Consider the following 19,646-nt stretch of genomic DNA (forward strand, 5'->3'; position numbering starts at 1 on the left):
GCAATTAGAAACTACTTTGTAATCAGCACCTTAATAGTGTTGCTGATGGCTGGGGTGCTAGAGCCTGGTAAAGAATGCAGACTTATAACTCTTGTGTTGGGACTATTTTAGTCTCTTGGCAGCCAATAGGAAGCATTTCCATGAAAGCAGATTGCTCTTGCTTCCATTTTTGAAAGGGCTGATGCAGTGATAAATCGTGTGAAGAAAAACAATCCTGTGCTGCATGTCCTTGCTAAATATCCTTGAGAATACATACTCGCTACCAGCTGGCCAGCTGTGGGCGCAGCAAACTTGGCTATCCGAGACTTGCAGGTTCCAGCTCTCAAGCAGGCAGGAGAGGCTGGGAACATGCATTCTGATGTACTTTCATTTCTCAAGCTGTATTCTCTGGTGTTTTGTTTTATTATTTTACTTTATTTTATTTTTTGTACCTGGGATCGAATGCAGGACCTTTGTGGCAGCACCATTGAGCTAAATCCCTGGCCCCTCAGGTGGTTTTTTATAGTAGCTAAGGAGTTAGGCTCCAAGTTGGCAGATCTGGATCTAAAATATTTCTATTTCCTTCTTACTTGTGACCTTTAAACTTCCTCAAACTGCAATTCCTTCATCTGTAGAATGGAGGTAATAGATTTTACCTCCCCTACATAGGTGCAGATCACATAAGGTATGGACCTGACTCCTAGAAACCATTTAGTACTGTTGTATTATTGCTGAGGGAGTGTTTATATCTACCTTGTTTAACACTGTGCCAGAAACTTATGGATAGCAGTCTTAATCCTTTAGTCCTTCCCTCCCCATGCCATTACCACACCTCTGAAACAGAGGGAATGGGGTGGGTGAGTTAAGATGAAGCAAAGAAAGTTGTAAAGCATTTTTCTTTCCTTCAAAAACTGTTAGAACTCTGTGTGATATAGATCAGCTATTTATTTAGACTGAGTACTACCTTTTATTGCTGAAATTTTTATTCTGAAGCCATATATGAAAACCCTCAGCAAAAGTCATACTCAAGAGTAAAGTCGAGGGCTGAGGATATATATAGCTCAGTGGTAAAGTACCTGGCCCTGGTTTCAATCCTGATACCAAAAAAGAAGATAGGAAAGAAAAAGAAAAAGAAAGATTCTAAAAGTTTTTCCTCTTTAAATCAGGAACAAGGCAAGGATGCCTACTTTGATCACACCTGCAAGAAAAGAACAAACATTGAAAGGAATAAATGAAATTTTCTTTGTTCACAGATGATATATTGTCATATGATGTATCTTGGGGGGTACTGGGGATTGAACTCAGGACCTTCCACTTTGGAGATAGGGGAGGTGCCACTACACTAAATCCCTGGCCCTCTCATATGTAGAAAACCCTAGGCATTCTATCACAAAGGAAAAAAAATTAAGGCTAATACAGGAATTGAACAAAGTTGCAGGATACAAAGTCAACATACAAAAATCAGTTGCATTTCTGTACACCAACACTGAACAGCCTGCAGAGGAAATTATGAAAACAATTCCATTTACAATTGCATCAAAAAGAATAAAATACTTGGTAATTAACTGTGGACGTGAAATACTTGTATAGTGAAAACTGCAAAACAACACTGAAAGAAATTAAACATAAATGAGAACACATCCCTTGTGCATTAGCAGACTAATTATATCTATATTATCCAAACTAATCCTAAATTTAGGGCAACTCACCAAAATTCCAATTTGTTTGGTTGTTGCCGGAGTAAAAAATCCCACTTTAATTCATGTGGAATCTCAAGGAACTCTGAATAGCCCATAACAACCTTTACAAAGGAGAAAAAAGCTGGAGGACTCATGCTTCCTGATTTCAAAACTTACTCCAAAGACACAGTAATAAAAACAGTTTGATACTTGTATAAAGAAAAATATATAGACCAGTGAATAGAGAGCCTAGAACTGTACCTTCACATGTATGATCAAGTGATTTTTGACAGGGATGCTAGGAACTTTCAGTAGAAAAAGGAGGCCTTACAACAAATGGTTCTGGGAACACTCATTAGCCACATCCAAAAGAATCCATGAGAGAACCTTTTATCTAATACAGAAATTAACCTAAAATGGGTGAGAGGCCCAGATGAAAAGCTTAAAACTGTAACTCTTACAGGAAAACACAGGACAAAATTTTCAGTGTTGGATTTAGCCGTGGTTTCTTAGCTGTGACACCAAAGAAACAAAAGAAACAATAGACAGTTGGACTTTATGTAAATTTAAACAATTTTATTCATCAAAAGACAATAAAACAGGGTAGGGGATGTAGCTCAGTGGTGCTGAGGGCAAGGTCCTGAGTTCGATCCCTGGCACCAGATAAACAAAAAAGGGGGACAATATCCATAGGGTGGCCCACAGAAGGAGAGAAATAATTTATAAATCATATACCTGAGGGCCTGGGGATTTAGCTCAGTGGTTCGGTGGCCTGCCTTGCAAGTGCAAAGTTCAATCCCCAGTACCCCCCAAAAAAAAATCATATATCTGATAAGGTAGTAATATCCAGAACATATATATTTTTAAATTGCCTAGTGTAGTGGCACATACCTGTAATCCTAGCACTTGGGAGGCTGAGGCAGGAGGATTGTCAGGAGTTCCAAGCCAGCCTCGGCTACATAGTGAGTTCAAGGTCAGCCTGAACTACATAGCAAGACCCTACTTCAAAGAAAACAAACTAACAAATAAAACTCCTAAAACTTAACAAGAACAAAAACTTGGAATTAAGGAATGGATGAAAGACTTGAATAGATGTTTCTCAAAAGAAGTTGAAGATGGCCAGAAAAAGTACATGAAAAGATGCTGAACATCACTAATCTTTAGAAAAATGAAAATCAAAATAATGAAATCCCACCCATTAGGATGGCCACTATTTAAAAATAATACTAAGGGCCGGGGATTTAGTTCAGTGGGGCTGCCGTTGCCTCACAAACACAAGGACCCAAGTTCGATCCAAAAAATTTTTTAAAAAATAAGAAAAAATACAGAAAATGATAAATACTGGTGAGGTTGTGAAATAAATTGGACCCTTTGTACTGTTGGCAGGAATGAAAAACAGTTCAGTCCCTGTGGAAGACACTATGGAGGTTCCTCAGAAAATTAAAACTAGAGCTATTTTATGATCCAGTAATCCCAAATTGGGACATACGGTATATATAAAAACATTGAAAACACACTCTCAGATTTGTATACTCATGTTCATAGCAGCATTCACTACAGCAAAAATGTAGAAGTAAATTAAGCTTCCACCAACAGGTGAATAGATAAAGGAAAATGTGAGATATTCATAAAATTGAGTATTATTTAACCTTAAAGAGGAAGGAAATTCTGCAGTATGCTACAATGTGAATAAACCTCAGGACACTGTGCTGTGTTGAATAAGCCAATCATAAAAGGCAAATAGCTGTATGGTTCCATTTATATGATATACTTAGAATAGTAAAAATGTAGAGACAGAACAGTGGTTACCAAAGGCTAGTTGAAAGGGAAATGGGGAGCTGTTGTTCATAGGTGTGAATGTTGAGTTGCAGAGAGGTGGTGGCGGCGACTGCATACAGTTACAACTGTGTTTAGTAGCACTACTGTGTTCTTAAGTTGGTTAAGACGAGTCAAACACAGTGAGATGTCCCTGTAGTCCCAGCCACTCAGGAGGCTGAGACAGGAGGATCACTGGAGAACCAGGAGCTCAAGGCCAGTCTGGGTGATAAAGTAAAATCCTATCTCAAACGACCAAAATGGTTAAGGTTGGGATTTTATTGTATGTGTATTTTACCACAATGAAACCAACAATTGAGGGGGAATGAGGAAGACCATTCTCCATGCTATTTTGAGCTCACTTTCCAGGTACCAGAGAACCTTAGCTAAGAGTTGTCAGAGATAATGGAGTTGAGAAGCAGAGGTAGAAGTGACGAGGAGTGACACTCAGGCAGGCTTCCCTTCAGTCAGCTTGCTGACCTCCAAGTCAGGGCCTTAGTGTCCTCATCCATAGACAGCAGCAGCATGGTCACCCAAGAATTTGAGGCACTTTGTGATTTGGGTTCCTGTTTCTAAGGCAAAACATGAGGGAAGCTGAGTAATCTGAAACACCTTTTATGCATAAGTTTCCTCCTAACAGCATTCCAAAACAAGCATTTCTATACACCTGCTTCCACGATCTGTGTGCACACAGCACACCTCTCACTGCATGGGCTGGGAAAGAGCATTCCATAGGTTCCTTTTTAAGATTAGGAGGTTGCATACCTGCAGATTTACTAATGGTGCTGGGGCAGGGGAGAAAAAGGACCTAAAATCACTCTGCTCCTTTCTCTCAAAATGCAATTCTTACTATGTTGATTTTGTTTCTCTGTTTTAGAAATAATTCTCCTTCCTAACTCTCCAAACAACCACTCACTTATTCTAAAAGCTAGCTAGAGATTGATTGTTCACATAGCAGCCATGAGTCAGGGACAACCTTTACTCTTGCTGTAAATAGAAGCATGAACCCTGTTCCTGCGTGTGCTTCCTGGGCCGTCTGACCCCCAGCACTTTCCTCCTCAGCCAAGGAATGTGTAAACGGTCTGAGTCAGCAGTCAGCTGCCACGAGACAAAACATGCAGGGATTGTCAGCCAGCAGAAACCACAGAAGCTCTGGAAACCTGGCCTCTCCAATTCTTCTGCATTCCTCCTCCGGCTCCTCACTTCCCTGAGCCCTTATCCTACACCTTGGATTTTCCGTCCTGGGGACCTCTGGCTAGGTTTCCTGGTCTCTGTGTTCCTGTGATTATGAATGCTGATTTTTCCAGGATACTATGATAAATAGTATGCAGGGGTAGGCCAGGAGAGGAGAGCCAGGAGGAGAAGATATGGCTTTGTCCTTGGGAAATGGGGGCAGTCACAGGAATGGCCCTTCTGCCATCTTCCCAGCTGTTCTTGGAGTGAGTCAGAGCACTGGGTAAGTCCTGCAGATGAGCCAGGTGCCTGGTGGCAGAGCCACAGAGTAACTGGGCACTCTCAACTTTTGTGTTGTCTTGCTCGCAAAGGAGGAAAAGTGAGGCAGCCCAGGGGACTCAGCCTCGTGTAGTCTTACCTTAGGTGCCTGTTGCCTTGTGCCAGGAACTAACCTGCCTGTGTTTATCTGTTGTCATTAGTGCCCTGCAGGTTATGATCCTTAGCCTGGGTACCTAATACTTGCCTGCCTGTGCTCTCCAGGAGCTGCAGCTGAAACCTGTTAATTTAAAAGTGCTTTGCATCCACATGAAACCTGTTAATTTGAAAGCGATTTATAGCCACAGAAAGATCAGGTGTAGTTACTAATGAAGGCGTTCGTCCGTGGTGGGAGTTGATTTGGAAATCCTCTGTAGAGGTAAGCAGTTCTTGGGCAGTGAGTGCATATGTATTTCAGAGTGGGCCACAAGCAGCCATGGGGATATTAGCACACACACGGCAGAACTCTGGTTTGGAAATAAATGCCCGAGAGATCTTTCAGGGGGGAGGTAGGACCACAGGCAGGTGTTTGGACCGGGGAGAGGCCTTTAGAAAGATGTGGTGTGGGATCTTGAATGTGGTAGATTCAGCAGGAATCTCATTGTTCCCAAGTACTCTGAATCCTGGCAGGAAGTAGGAGGTGGCTGCTGTTTATGAACAAAGAAAAACATTTTCTTTCTTGACATGAGGTAAACCAGACAGGTATGTTCAAAGTTTGCCAAAGTGTTCACTGTGAATCTGGCAAAGTTAGGGTTGATTGTCAACACAGGTAGGGAATTCGGGTTCAGGATTGCACAGTGCTGTCTGCTTTGCTGAGATCTGTGCACAGAAAGGCCGAGGGCCTTGAAGTAGCAAATGCTGCGTGAATCTTTGTTTACAGTCATTTGTTGTTACCTGCCACCCTTTCTTCTGTCTTTGCTTAAGTACGTCTAGTTTTTTTCTACCCCTTCAAGAGCCATCTTCTCTCCCCACAATTTTTGCCCCCACCTCACCCCTCCACCCCCCCCATTCTTTCTCCTGGGATGGAACACACAGTAAGTGAGTGCTCTACCACTGAACCACATTTCCAGCCCTCTAATTCCATTTCTTACTGAACTTTTGACCACATGGATTTTAGAACAAGCGTGTTATTAGAAGTATAGTTTCTAGTATCCAGAGCCAAGAGGGGTTGGTGAGCAAGTAATATCCTTAGGTGAGAAGCCAAGACAGTGTTTCAGGTAAAGAATTAACCATCTGATGAGCCGGGGATTTAGCTCAGTGGTTCCGCAGCCTGTCTTGCAAGCACAAGAACCCGAGTTCAATCCAAACAAAAACCAAAAAAAAGCAACTAACCATGTGACTCATTGTCCCAGTACCCACAGAGCACTGTGTCCATTGACATGGAACACACAAAGGGCTGGTGGTTCCTGTAGTTACTATTTCCTTTCTTTTTGGAGGGTGAGGTTTGGTACTAGGGATCACACTCGGGACCTTGCGCTTGCCAGACAGGCAGCAGAGCCACTGAGCTAAATCCCCAGCCCTGTAGTTACTACTTTCTATCCAGACATGTCTTCAGATGATTTGGTGTGATTATTTAATACCATGATGAGGATGGAGAAAAGCAGCGTTATTTCACCTTTACAGCAGGGGCTCTGTTGCACAAGGATTTGCTTTAGGCCAGAATCCTGGGTCTCGTCCATGTCCGGGGGAGCTTGCTTCCTCTCCTGAAGACTGGTTTCCTCATCGCCTGCAACTTGAGGCCTCCCTTAACCTTAGATTGGTTCAGCTTTTGTGAACATGCACATACACACACCCACCCACACCCACACACCCTAGCAGTGTGTCAGTAATTCCCTCAGGCCCAAGAGTAAATTCTCCTCAAAGCAAAGTCCCAACCCAGTCATGCTTGCCACACTAGAGGTAAAATGGAGGCTGCGAGGGGCCATTGCAGCTAGAGCACCAGGAGTGAGTCCGGAGAATTTCCTTGGGACTAGACTAGGAGAGCTTTGGAACCGGAAGAGCGTTTCAGAGATCATCATTCTTTCCTCAAATTTCCGCAAGGAAGAATTGGGCACAGTGACTTTTGCGGGGCCCTGTAGCCCCAAGCCATGGACGTGCCCACTGTGTGGCCCTGTCCTATACTCTGTTCTTCCTGTGGCTTAGTCTTGGTCTTTGGCCCTTTGCATGCTAGCTCCAAAACATAGCTCTAACAGTGATGATAAGTAAGTGTGGTACAGAAGTGATGAATGGCCCAGGGGAGGGAGTAGGTGAAGGAGCACATGGGTGCCATCTCCAGCCTGCGGGCCTCTGTCCAGCAGGCACGCAGGACACAGATGTATGGATGTGTCTGATAAGGGGAGAGTATGGGCGTCATCAGTGTTACTGTCCAATACAATCGTGGGCAAAATGGGATGGCCCTAACCTCTCCCCTGTGTGTGCCACATGCTAGAGAAGGCTTCCTTCCCTGCTCTCCCCTCCCTTCTCCCTCTTTCCTTCTGTTTGCCATCCTCCTGCCTCAGCTTCCCAGAGTGCAGGATTATATCCCCACCCAGGTAGGAGGCTTTCTGAGTCCTTTCAGTCCTTGCTGACTTTTCATCTGGGCTTCCTGCTTCTTTGACTCCTATCACACTGTTCTTTACGTTCCTCAGACCTCTCTCTTGTTTCTGGCATTCTTTTTGCTAGCCTCTTTCAGGTTGGTGCTTCTCTATCTCATCCTCTCCACCCATAGATGCCTGCTTTCAGGAGTTCCTCTACTACTCATAATGCTAACAGCTCCCAGACCTGACGTGTGTCCGCAGCCACTCCCCTGACCTTCATGTTCCTTTTCCGTGCCTGATGAGCACCTCCACCTAAGGAGTTCAGAGAGAGGTGGAGAAGGACACTCATGCCCCACCCTCACACCTGACTGCTTCTATTTCTAATCCGTTGCCTTGCTGCCACCATTTCCCAGAATACCAGGAATGATTCTTGACTCTGATGTGTCATCATCCCTCACAAGCCTGCCTGTTACTTTCCTTCCCGTGCCCTGCACTTCTTCCCGCCCAACTAACATGTTATCCTGAAGGGCTCTGCAGTCTCTTCTCAGCGGTGTATCTTCAGTGAGGACCTGCCTTGGTTTCCCTGCTGTACCTTTGTCTGTGGCACTTCTCTATAGCACATTGTAATGTTCTGTTTGTGTGTCAGTCTGACCCACTGCACCCTCAGGCCTTTGAAAGCAAGGGCTTGTCTGACTCCTGTGTCTACCCCTGGCATCTTCCAGTATATGTGTGCTGAATGGATGAGTGTTATCGCCTGATAACTCTGCTTTGGGAAAGGATATGTCTCCTAGAAGATGTCTACAGATACAGAAATACTGAACATTCCTTTCTTTTCTTTTTTTCTTTTTGTTAGGTTAAGGTGACAGCGTTGGGTGGTCAGTAGCCAGCCCACTGCCCCCTCTGTTGAGGGGTGCTGAGAGTCGGGGAGCATGGAGGAGAGTAAGCAAGAGACGGTGAACCCGGCTCACGTCCTCTTTGACCGGTTCGTCCAGGCTACCACATGCAAGGGAACGCTCAAGGCCTTCCAAGAACTCTGTGAGCACCTGGAGCTGAAGCCTAAGGACTACCGTTCCTTCTACCACAAGCTCAAGTCCAAACTCAACTACTGGAAAGCCAAAGCCCTCTGGGCAAAGTTGGACAAACGGGGAAGTCACAAAGATTACAAAAAGGGAAAAGCATGCACTAACACCAAGGTAGGAGCTCAGCTGCTCTTGGGTCCTGGTTTCACCAGCATGAGGATTTAACCAGGTGTCAGCAAGAAGGATTGAGTGAGTGGAGTGTGGTGGCGCACGCCTGTAATCCTAGCATTGGGAGGCTGAGGCAGAATAATGGCTGTGAGTTCAAGGCCAGCCTGGGATACCTAATGAGAACTGGTCTCAAGAAAACTAAAAAGAAAATTTAAAAAAAATAAAAAAACTTAAGGGATTAAAAAAAAGGGGGGGCGGATTGAGTGGAGGTGGATTTGAATGAGAACCAGGCAGAGTCTAGAGTTAACCTAACCTCAGAAGTCAAACTTAGATCTTATTGAAACTTTGTAGATCTTTTACCTGTGTTTCTTTGAGTATTCATTCATGTGCCAGATGTAGCTGAGCATATTCTGTGTATTTACATGTTGAACAAAGTTTCAGCTATTTAAGAAGACTTTTGAAGACAGGTGGATAGAAACTTACTTTGCCAGTGCTCTGTTTTGAACCTTGTACTGTTAGGAAGGTGCAAGTCACTTAGCAAGGACATACCAGGCCCCATCGTCCCATCTGAACGTCGTCCGTATCATACTCAGTACCTAGTAAGGATTTTCCACAAGCTTCAGACCGTCTCTCTCCATATCCCAAAAGTCTGGTTTTGGTTCATAAGCAGGGGACCTTGTGAACTGAAGTGTTTCTGTTGCTTTCTTCACAATGTAGAGAAACAGGGTTTCTTTGAGACAGGCTGCCACAGAGACCTGAGGTGTACATTTACATGTGAAGGTGTGGAAAGAGAGATGTATTTCCTGGGTCCCTTCTTACAAGAACATCTCTGAGATGTTGGAAAAACCCAGCAAGGAAACAAACTTGGAAATGACTCTGGGGCTGTGTAATTTTGTCTTCTCACGAGCATTAGCTTACGCTTTGCGGACACCCAGAGACCCACTCCGGTAGATTTATATTTGAATAGCTATTCATCAGCGATATTCAGAGTATTTCAAGGCATGACTTTTATGAGTGAGTATTGGATTTCATTAAGAATAGAAGGAATGCAAAGCCAAAAGTGTTGCTTGTCTTCTTTCTGTGCGTATAATGCAAACTGGTTAAGATCAGTGTACAGCCTTAGCATGAGTACTAGAACATGGACTTTTAAGAGCATTTCCCTGGACTTTTGATCTAGAAATGATGACTTTAGAACTCTTTACAGAACATGAAAATTTCGGCCTTCAGAGTTGCTGTCTGAGAGTCATTTGTGTGGTAGAACTATTCCAGGACTTGAAGCTTGCCTGTTGATAAAAGATCAGATGTGGTTTTTGTGTCATTTGTTGGGATGCTGACCCATTTTAGTGTGTTGCAGATCTATGGGTCATACAGGCTGTCAAGGCTGGGCTTACCTGTAGCTCTTACAGTTCAGTCTTCTCCACCCACAGCAACTGTGAGCTCTTCTTTCAAGTCATTGAAGGTGCTCTGCTGGGACCAAGGCAGGTTTGAAGGTTTCATGGGAATGGGAGAATAGTCCTGGTGGAGGGCTTTTGGGATCGATGGTTATGAGATCATGACACTTCTCTAGAAACATGTTTTGAGAAATTTGGCATTGGCCCTGAAAGCAACTGTGTTTTTCAGTGTCTCATCATTGGAGCTGGCCCCTGTGGTCTCCGCACAGCCATTGACTTGTCTTTATTGGGAGCCAAGGTCGTTGTTATTGAGAAGCGAGATGCCTTTTCCCGCAACAATGTCCTGCATCTCTGGCCCTTCACCATACATGATCTACGAGGTCTGGGTGCCAAAAAGTTCTATGGCAAGTTCTGTGCTGGAGCCATCGACCATATCAGTGAGTAATACCAGCTCTCCTATAGTATTCCACCCCTGCACACTTGTTGAGTAGACAAGAGACAGATCAGTTATGTGAAGAATCCTACTCCATAGCCCAATTTGTTCTGATCTCATTGGTATCCATCATGTAGCCCTCACCCTCTGCTTGGAGTCAAAAATATCTACCACCAGTGGTTCTATAAGCTAACACTCTGAACTACAATGTGTGCCCTATGCTAGGAGTCTGGCTTTGGGATGTCTGAGTGGGATCATGAACTCTGAGAACTTGTGGTGTGTGGGCAGACAGGGGACCAGGCCTGCAGAAGTACACGGGCTATGGCTCTCTGCAGTTTGACCCTGCATACGCTCTTTTGCTGTGAGAGCAAATGCTGTCGGGAGGGGACACAGCCCTAAGGAAGCCATACTTACAGAGGAAGCAGAGCCCTAGCTTGATCGTGAATGACAGATCAACTGCAGGATTCATCTGGTTAGGTGATTCTTTTGAAGTCTGCAGCCAGAACACCTCTGGATGTCTTCATGTCATCTCCAAGTTCAGTTGGGCTGATAGCTTTTTGAGATAGGTGAATACAAGTTAATGCAGTCAGGGATTTCTCTTTTGTATAAGTGGCCTATCTGAAAACCACTTCCAAACAATGTCTGTATTATGAAGTGTTTTCTTCTCTTTTTTAAAATTTTGTTTTGTTTTGTTTTGCTTTTGCTTTTGGTACCAGGGATTGAAACTCAGGACCTTGTGCTTGTGAGGCAGTCACAGTGCCACTGATCTAAATCCCCAGCCCAAGTCTTTTCTTCTTTTTAAAAATTGATCATCACTAATGATTCCAGGGAAGTTTTATCAAGGAGCTTTTGTTCAGAGCTCCTCTAGATGTGTCCTGTAAATTCATTCAACCACTGGACCTTTTGCTTTGTGAAGTGGTTATGCCCTTTTATTAGGCACTGGCGGACAGCTGCCACAGTCCACTAGCAGTGGAAGTGCTCTGCCCATCTGCCAGGCTGCAATTTGTGAAGTATCTTGGAACCTACAGTTTCAGAAATAAAATGTGTGCTCACACATGACTTAATTGCACATGTGACTCAGAAGGAAGGGTGGTGGCTGTGGTAAGCTGAGGGAAATAGCCCGATGGCAGGGAAGGGTGTGCATGTGCTCCTGGAAGATTAGTTATGATAGACAGTGTGTACATTTGGCCTTAAGAGAAGCCTAAGGGTCACTAATTCACACTCTTTGTCTCCTTTGTGTGTGGCAGAATTTATTTTGGGACTGAGAGGGTTTTAGACCAGGAGCTAGATTTCTATTTCTCTGTACCTGGTATTGCTGCCCCGTCTGGCACCAGGTAGGGACTCACTGGGCATTGAATAAATATATAAATTGCACCATGAGAGTAAGCAAGATTCCCAGTCATTTTAGGCTTCGGTTTCCACAAGTGTAGGCCGGTAGTAGGAGGGGAGTGGTAGCCTTATGATTTCCCTTTCTCACATGGTAAAGGCGTATGAAGTTAGGGACACTGCAGTAGGCATTCATGAAGTAACGGGAAGCGGCATGGCATGGAGCTGTGGAACATATGCCCTCAGGCCTGCCTCCCTGTGTCCTGCAGCAGGGCCTGTGTCCTGTCAGCACTGTAGTCACTGCTGGTACTGGATTGTGGAAGACGAAAGGGAGTCTCCTGTCGGCCACAATCCCACGTGTCTCTGAATTTTAGGTTCAGAGCATCCCACTCAAGAGATGAGGGTATACTTACACGAGTAGAAATCTCTTCCACTGGTTTGCATTTACCCTTAAAAAGAAGTAGTTAAATTATGACTTGGAGAATGTCTCCTACTACAGAAGACTTTTGATGTTTGGGTTTATTTCTGCCCCCCAACCCCCCACCCCAACCTTTTGTGTCCAGGGCTAGAGATTGAGCCCAGGGCCTGGTGCTTGCTAGGCAAGAGCTCTACCACTGAGCTACATACAGTCCAGCCCACACAAATGGCTCTGGGAACCTGAGTGGACTCTGGACAGGTGGATAGGTGGGAGCCTAAGGAGTGACCACTGATGGGTATCTCTGCTCCACATACCCTTTGCTAAACCTGTCTTTATATTCACCCAGGTATCCGTCAGCTCCAGCTAATACTTTTAAAAGTAGCTTTGATCTTGGGCATTGAAATCCATGTCAATGTGGAATTCCAAGGACTTGTACAGCCTCCTGAGGACCAAGAGAATGAACGTAAGTTGGATTAGACAAATGGACAAGGCATAAAAGGGTACTAGATAGGTGATCAAGGATGAGCACAGGGGAGAAAATGAGAAGAATCTGCAAGCAGTTTTGAGAATGAATTAAAGGTGCTTTTTGTTTATACAGTCTGTGCTCTTTAGGACTTTTGGTTTCCTGAGGAGCCTTTTGATGAAGTATTAAACTTTGCAGACATTTGTATTACAGAGAATTAAAAGGTGGAAAACTGTGAGCTCTCTGCAAACCTTGTTGCTGTCTGGCTTATTGTTTTTGGCTTGAGATTTGGTACAGTCCCGAGTCTTACAGATGGTGCTTAGAGGTGATGACCTTTACTTTACTGTTGGCTTACAGGGATAGGATGGCGAGCACTAGTGCATCCCAAAACTCATCCTGTGTCTGAGTTTGAATTTGAAGTGATCATCGGTGGAGATGGCCGTAGGAACACCTTGGAAGGTACTAGTTTTGATGAGTCTAAGTATCTAAACTATCTAAAAGCTACCTGGTATATTAGCACAGTGGAAGCTGGCCCTGTCTCCAGAGTCCATAGCCTTACGAATGTGCACCTGTGCTACCTGTTTTAACTGTATGGTATCAGGCCTTCCTCCAGACAATGCCACTCTGTTAGTGCCCTACGAGATGAGCTGTACTTAGAAGGGTTGGCCCTGCAGGATCTAACCTATGTGTTAATAAGCTGACTGAGCCCCCTCCCTCCCTTTTCAAATGGACTTTCCAGGACTGAATAATATTCTGGTCAGTCAGACTTCAGAAGGTTTATTAATAATAGTGGAGAATTACTATAATCTTTGGTGGAAAAGCAGCTTCTTTCGAAATGGAGATCTACCCTAAAATCCATTGACTCGTGTCGCCCACTTTCCCTAGTGGCTTCATCAACAACCTCCTCACATGAAGCAGACCTCCTCCTTCTCCAGCTCACTGTTGTCACCTCTGATCATTTCTCTCCCTCAAGGTTTTCGTCGAAAAGAATTCCGTGGCAAACTAGCAATTGCCATTACGGCAAATTTTATTAATCGAAATACAACTGCAGAAGCCAAAGTGGAAGAGATTAGTGGCGTGGCCTTTATATTCAACCAAAAATTTTTCCAGGAGCTGCGAGAAGCCACAGGTTGGTGTCGATGGCTCCTAAGCACTAAGGAAAGACACTGAAGTTGCTACTTTGCTCCTGGGAGGTGGGTAGGGTGGGAGGTGTTGGTGATGCTGTGGAGTTGTCTGCCCTGTTCTTTCTATCAACCTTTGTGGCTAGCATAATGTTCCTCTGTTATGGCTTATGTTTAGATGTCCCCCAAAGCCTCATGTTTTTTCAGAGGTGGCTGAATCTACACTGTGTGATTGATTTCTGTTGGTGCTAGGCCTGAGGGCACTAGGATTAAGGGTGTGAATGCTACAGGCCCTAAGCAGTCTGAATAAAGGGGCAGAGAGATGCTGTTAAGATCCCTTGTTGTTTTTGCTGTCTTCTCCCACCATGAAGTGCTGCTCCCTGCCATGTGCCACCTGTCTTGGAGCCAGCCGATTATGGAGTGAAACCTCTGAACTGTGAGGCTAAATAAACCCGTTCTCCTTTAACTCTGGTTGTTGAGTATTTGTCTCAGCAATGAGAAGAAAGTAACTAATACACCCATCATTTATCTCTTGCTTTAGTATTTTCTATACTCAGTACACTGATTGGGCTGTTCTAGGTTTTCCCTTTTTTGTTGTTGTTTTTTGGTACCAGGGATCAAACTCGTGTTCTTGTGCTTGCGAAGCAGGCAGCAGAACCACTGAGCTAAATCCCCGGCCCCTAGGTTTTCCTTTTTTTAAACTTGTTTTTAAATATTCATTCTGTCTTGTACAAACTCATCTCCATCCCTCCCCCGCTCCCCCCACATCCCTTTAACCCTACACTGTGATGCTAAGTTCTGGTGCTGGGTGCAGCAAGCTGCCTTTTGGTAGCTCACATTTTATTGGGAACCTGACTTTAGCTATTAAGTGTGTAGTCTTCTTACTGAGTTCCAGTTTGAGCTCAAAAGTAAACCGTGTGCCTGGTGGAAACGAGATCATTGTGTAGGGCTAGGAGTATGGCTCAGCAGCAGAGTGCTTGGCTGACATGCGTCTGTCCCTCTTCATAGAAAGAAGGGATGGTAGCTTTTAAAGGGTTTAGATATTCAGATGCATCAAAAAATGTATTTTCATTCTGTTTTCTAGAACTTGATATCTTGCCATTAATCTACTCTATTCTTAAGAATATGAGCAAGTTCTCTAGCTTCTTTGATGACTGTCGAAGAGCTTTAATCTGTTAGCTAATCCATACCCTCTTGTAGAGGTTAGCCTTGCTTTTGTTTTGTTTTTCCCATCATTATATTTTTATTTACTTTTGATTATCAATTTCTGGATAACCTAAGGTATTGAGTAAATTACAAACCGGGACAAAGAAAAACCAAGTTCAAGCAATTAGAATCTGAGCCTAGACATCTTTCCTGCCTGTAGTTTTCCAACCCTCTCTATAGACCCAAGTACAATCTCCTGGCTGCCCTGGTGCTCTGATGTCAGCAAACTCTTATATACGCACATTTGTCTTCTGCTCACAGGTATTGACTTGGAGAACATCGTTTACTACAAAGATGACACGCACTATTTCGTTATGACAGCCAAAAAGCAGAGTTTACTGGACAAAGGGGTGATACTGCATGTGAGCAATGGATTTCTTTCAAGCCACTTATTTGTTGAACTGGTTAATGTCATCACCAAGAAAAAGAGTTTTACTCTCTGATGGGTTTTTCCTGCTAGGAGATGAAAATGAGCACTGAACACAGCTGGAAACTGCTGATTTTACTTAGTATAATTTTGTAAAATATTTATTATGTTTTAAAAGTACTTATTATGTTTGATTTTGTTTTGTTTTTTTGGTTTTTTGAGACAGGGTCTCACTATGTAGTTCAGACTGACCTGGAACTCACTATGTAGCCCAAGCTGGTCTCAAACTCACAGTGATCCTCCTGCCTCAGCCTCCCGAGTGCTGGGATTACAGGCGTGCGCCACCATGCCCAGCTTTACGTTTGAAAAATATTTATTATTATAATTGCAAATATAAAAAGAAGTAAAGAGAAATCCAATGAACATTTGTGCCCATCGTCCAGCTTTAACAGTTATCAACATGGCCAATATTGTTTCGGTAAAACCCCAACCCACTCCCCCTTCCTACCACTGGATTGTTTCAAAGCAAGACTTAGCTATTTCAGCTGGGCATGGTGGTGCATGCCTGTAATCCCAGCACTTGGGAGGCTGAGGCAGGAGGATCACTGTGAGTTTGAGACCAGCCTGGGCTACATAGTGAGTTCCAGGTCAGTCTCAACTACATAGTGATACCCTGTCTCAAAAAAAAAAAAAAAAAGACTTAGATATTTCATATATAAATATTCAGTACAGTTTTGCGTGACTTGGTTTGTGGGTATAGTAAATTTCATATATGACCAGTTACTAATTGGTGAATAGATCCTCTTTGTTGAGCAGGGGTGATAGAAGGAAGAAAGTTTGAGGGAGAAGCAACATTTGCTTTTACAACAGCCTGACAGTGGCTCTAGTTTCCAGTGTAGATTTTGTTGTCAGAGGTCCAGAGGGCTTTCTGACTCAACCAGAAGGGCTTGTGTCCATCCTTAGCCGTTTTTGGGTGATTAGTTGTATGATACACTCTGAGACAATGGTCTGAAGTCAGAGAATCACAGGGTGGTGGCTTCTTCAGGAGAGGAGCTCGAGTTTCATTGGTCTGCATATGAGAATTTCTGTCCTTATGTGATGAGACAGAACTATCAGATGTGCTGGTTCTCAGGGAGCCCTTTGTGTGCAAGATAATAGTGAATCCTCTTTCAGTCTGAGCCCCTTTAGTCCGAGTCACACTGATGCCCTATCTGAGGGCAGGGTGGGGAGCAAACTGAAGAGCACGTGCTTGCAATACAAGTCTCCTTCCCACCTGTAAGCCCCGTGTCTCCCTCCACATAGAGGTCCTGTATCTATGACGGGGATGACAGGACAAAGCAGTTTGTTTAGCCCACTATTCAAAAACAAAAGCTAGATGCATTTGGCTAGCTGCTTCATAAAGCGGGTTTGTTCACTATCTGCTGCTATTCCATCGCTGCCACTAAGATCTAGCCAGGGAAGCACTTGGGATGCCTTACGACTGAGACTTAACTCTGCCATCTGGACAGAGCTGTGGTTTATCACCAGAATTAGATAAGAGCAATTTAGAATGCCAAATTTTGATTTGCTTTTACTCTTAGCTTATTTTTCTAGAGGGCATGGGCAGTGCTTTCTGTGTGTACAGCTAAATTCTAAAACCATTGTGGGCACTTAATTTTGAACAAACAGTATTTCCAGGACCAACATGAGTGTTTGTGTTTTGGCTTTTGACATCTTGTAGTTGTAGCTGAAAGTACTGTGAGCGGCACTTGGAACTGCAGGACCCACTTAGGAGAACAAAGGCTTAGCTCAGTGTGCATGAACCTCCAAAACAGAAAGGTAGTTTTGCATTCCCTTACGTGGAGAGCTCTATTTTTTTTTCAAGACAGGGCTTCACTATGTGGTTCAGGCTGGCCTTGAACTCTACATTTAGCCAAGGCCTCAGACCTTGGCAATCCTCCTGCCTCAGCCTTCTGAATGCTAGGATTACAGGCATTTGCCAGTACATTCAGTGGAAGCCCTTTTTATCTCACTTTTTTTTCTTCATCTATGAGTTCTGTATAGCCTTGAGGAATCTTTTATATGATTTTGAAAACCTCTTCCGTTTTCAGTGTATTCTTCCATATCTTCGTTGACTACTGTTGCTCCCATTTCTGTATCCTTTTGGCACTAGTTTTTAAGATCTTCCTTGGGGCTTGATGAGCCATCCAAGGCTGCTTTATGTGGTCCCAGCTTCCAGAAGCTACCCACTACCCAGAAGTAATGATTGTAAAAGTTAATGCATATAAACTATAAAATGCCCTTTCCGTTTGTAGAGAAACATCATATACATGATTTTATTTGATATTTGGAACAACTCTGTGAAGTAGATTGGCCACAGTCAAGGAGCAGTGAAATAGCCCCACAGTTTTTCTTTTTAATCTGTGTAAAAGATTTATTTGTTGGAAAAAGAAAACTGTGAAAGTAGGTTACATCTGCCATACATCTTGTAGTCCTGGCTGATGTCACTCCTCTGTCCCTGCCGGGGCTGTTCCATACTGTACATCTCTCTCTGGCCAGGACTACGCCGACACTGAACTCTTGCTTTCCCGGGAGAATGTGGACCAAGAGGCCCTGCTGAACTACGCCCGGGAGGCAGCAGATTTCTCCACCCAGCAGCAGTTGCCCTCTCTGGACTTTGCTATCAACCACTACGGGCAGCCCGACGTGGCCATGTTTGATTTCACATGCATGTACGCCTCTGAGAACGCTGCCTTGGTACGGGAGCAGAATGGACATCGGTTGCTAGTGGCTCTGGTAGGGGACAGCCTCCTAGAGGTGAGTGCCGAGGTAGCAGTGCTTTATGGGATGAGCGGTAGTGAGGAACGTGTCTGGGTGTCCTGGGTTGTGAAGTGAGTGTCTCCAGCCTGAGCAAGCTCCCTGCAAGGGTCCGGCTGCAAGGAGAGGAAGGACACAGGCCCTGGGTCCCCAGGCTTGTTAAGAGAGTGTGGAAATCCCTCAACTCTGGTTACTTGCCCTCTCCCAGTATCTAAAATAGAGAAGTCCAGCATTCAAACAGTAGCCAGATTTGACTGTCATTAGCAAGATCTTTCTTTGTTCTTTATCCTTCCTGTTTTAAAAGATGATCATTTTAATTCTGTTTTGTGTCTTGTTCGTAGCCTTTCTGGCCAATGGGAACAGGAATAGCCCGAGGCTTCCTAGCTGCTATGGACTCTGCCTGGATGGTACGAAGTTGGTCTCTGGGAGCCAGCCCCCTGGAAGTCCTGGCAGAGAGGTAATAGAAAGCCCAGGCTCCATGAGCAGACCAGAATGAGGGGGGTGGCAGGCTCTTTGGGCAGCCCATGTTCCCCCTTAGCTCTTTCTTCCTTTCTTTATAAAGATACTTTAAGAAAGGTAAAGCAAGATATTATTTCATGAAATCATGAAAACCTAGATGATCTGTCTGCTCTTATCCCTTTCTTTTCTTTTTAATGGTGACAAAGTTATTTGAAAAAGTAAAAGTGAAGAGAGTAAGGGAGAATCTGGCTCTGCAGAATGAGCTTGGGCTGAACAAAAAAGGAAAAAGCAAGATAAAAGTACTCCCTGGGGGATACAAGATGGTCTATTGTGAGGAAAGCCACAGTGCCCTCTTAGCCCTTTCTAAATGGAATTTATGCCAGGCCTGTTGATGCACACCTGTAATCCCAGCACTTGAGGCAGAAGCAGGAGGATTACTATGAGTTTGAGGCCAGCCTGGACTACATAGTGAGTTCAAAGCCAGCCTGAACTACATTGCAAGACCCTATCTCAAAAAACAAACAAACAAACCCAAAACAAAACAAAAAGGAATTTACTACTGAAAAATAATATCTGAATCTTTGTATTCCATTGAACAGTGATATCCGATTCCTTTATAATTACATGAGAAAATACATGAAAACAGCAAATCAGATCCTCTTGTCCTTTAGCCAGGAAGATAGACTAATGAAGTCAGTGTGGTACTGGGAAATTAAAAACGACTGATTCGGGGGAAAACTCCAAACTGCTTGTCAACATGTATCAACCCCTAAAATGTCAGGTGCTTTGAAGTAAAAACCCTCGGATTTTCTTATTGATAAAGAACTTCACATCTTGACCAAGAGAACTAGAGAGAAAATTTCCCACATGAAACTGGTAGTTGATATCATTTAAGATCTGTTATTTAAAGAGTTTTGGCTAAATGTGATAGCAAGTTCTTTTCTCACCTGTGATTTTTCTTCTTAAGAAATTAAATATTGGTATTTTTGAAAAACTGAGTGA

At 43.9% G+C, this 19,646-nt stretch overlaps 1 protein-coding gene across 1 annotated transcript in view; it reads left to right on the forward strand.

The window, feature by feature from the left end:
• The window catches only part of Mical3 (microtubule associated monooxygenase, calponin and LIM domain containing 3), a 213,500-nt gene that overhangs the window by 88,356 nt on the left and 105,498 nt on the right, over positions 1-19,646 (forward strand). The window contains exons 2-9 of the mRNA XM_010630661.1: positions 8,331-8,670; positions 10,285-10,492; positions 12,579-12,695; positions 13,053-13,154; positions 13,669-13,824; positions 15,284-15,384; positions 17,928-18,185; positions 18,527-18,642. Of these exons, the coding sequence (XP_010628963.1) occupies positions 8,407-8,670; positions 10,285-10,492; positions 12,579-12,695; positions 13,053-13,154; positions 13,669-13,824; positions 15,284-15,384; positions 17,928-18,185; positions 18,527-18,642 (1,322 nt within the window). The 5' untranslated portion in view covers positions 8,331-8,406. The remainder of the gene's footprint in view (positions 1-8,330; positions 8,671-10,284; positions 10,493-12,578; positions 12,696-13,052; positions 13,155-13,668; positions 13,825-15,283; positions 15,385-17,927; positions 18,186-18,526; positions 18,643-19,646) is intronic.

Source organism: Fukomys damarensis, unplaced genomic scaffold (genome assembly GCF_012274545.1).
Source record: "Fukomys damarensis isolate Sample0158 unplaced genomic scaffold, DMR_v1.0_HiC HiC_scaffold_5, whole genome shotgun sequence".
NCBI lineage: Eukaryota > Metazoa > Chordata > Mammalia > Rodentia > Bathyergidae > Fukomys > Fukomys damarensis.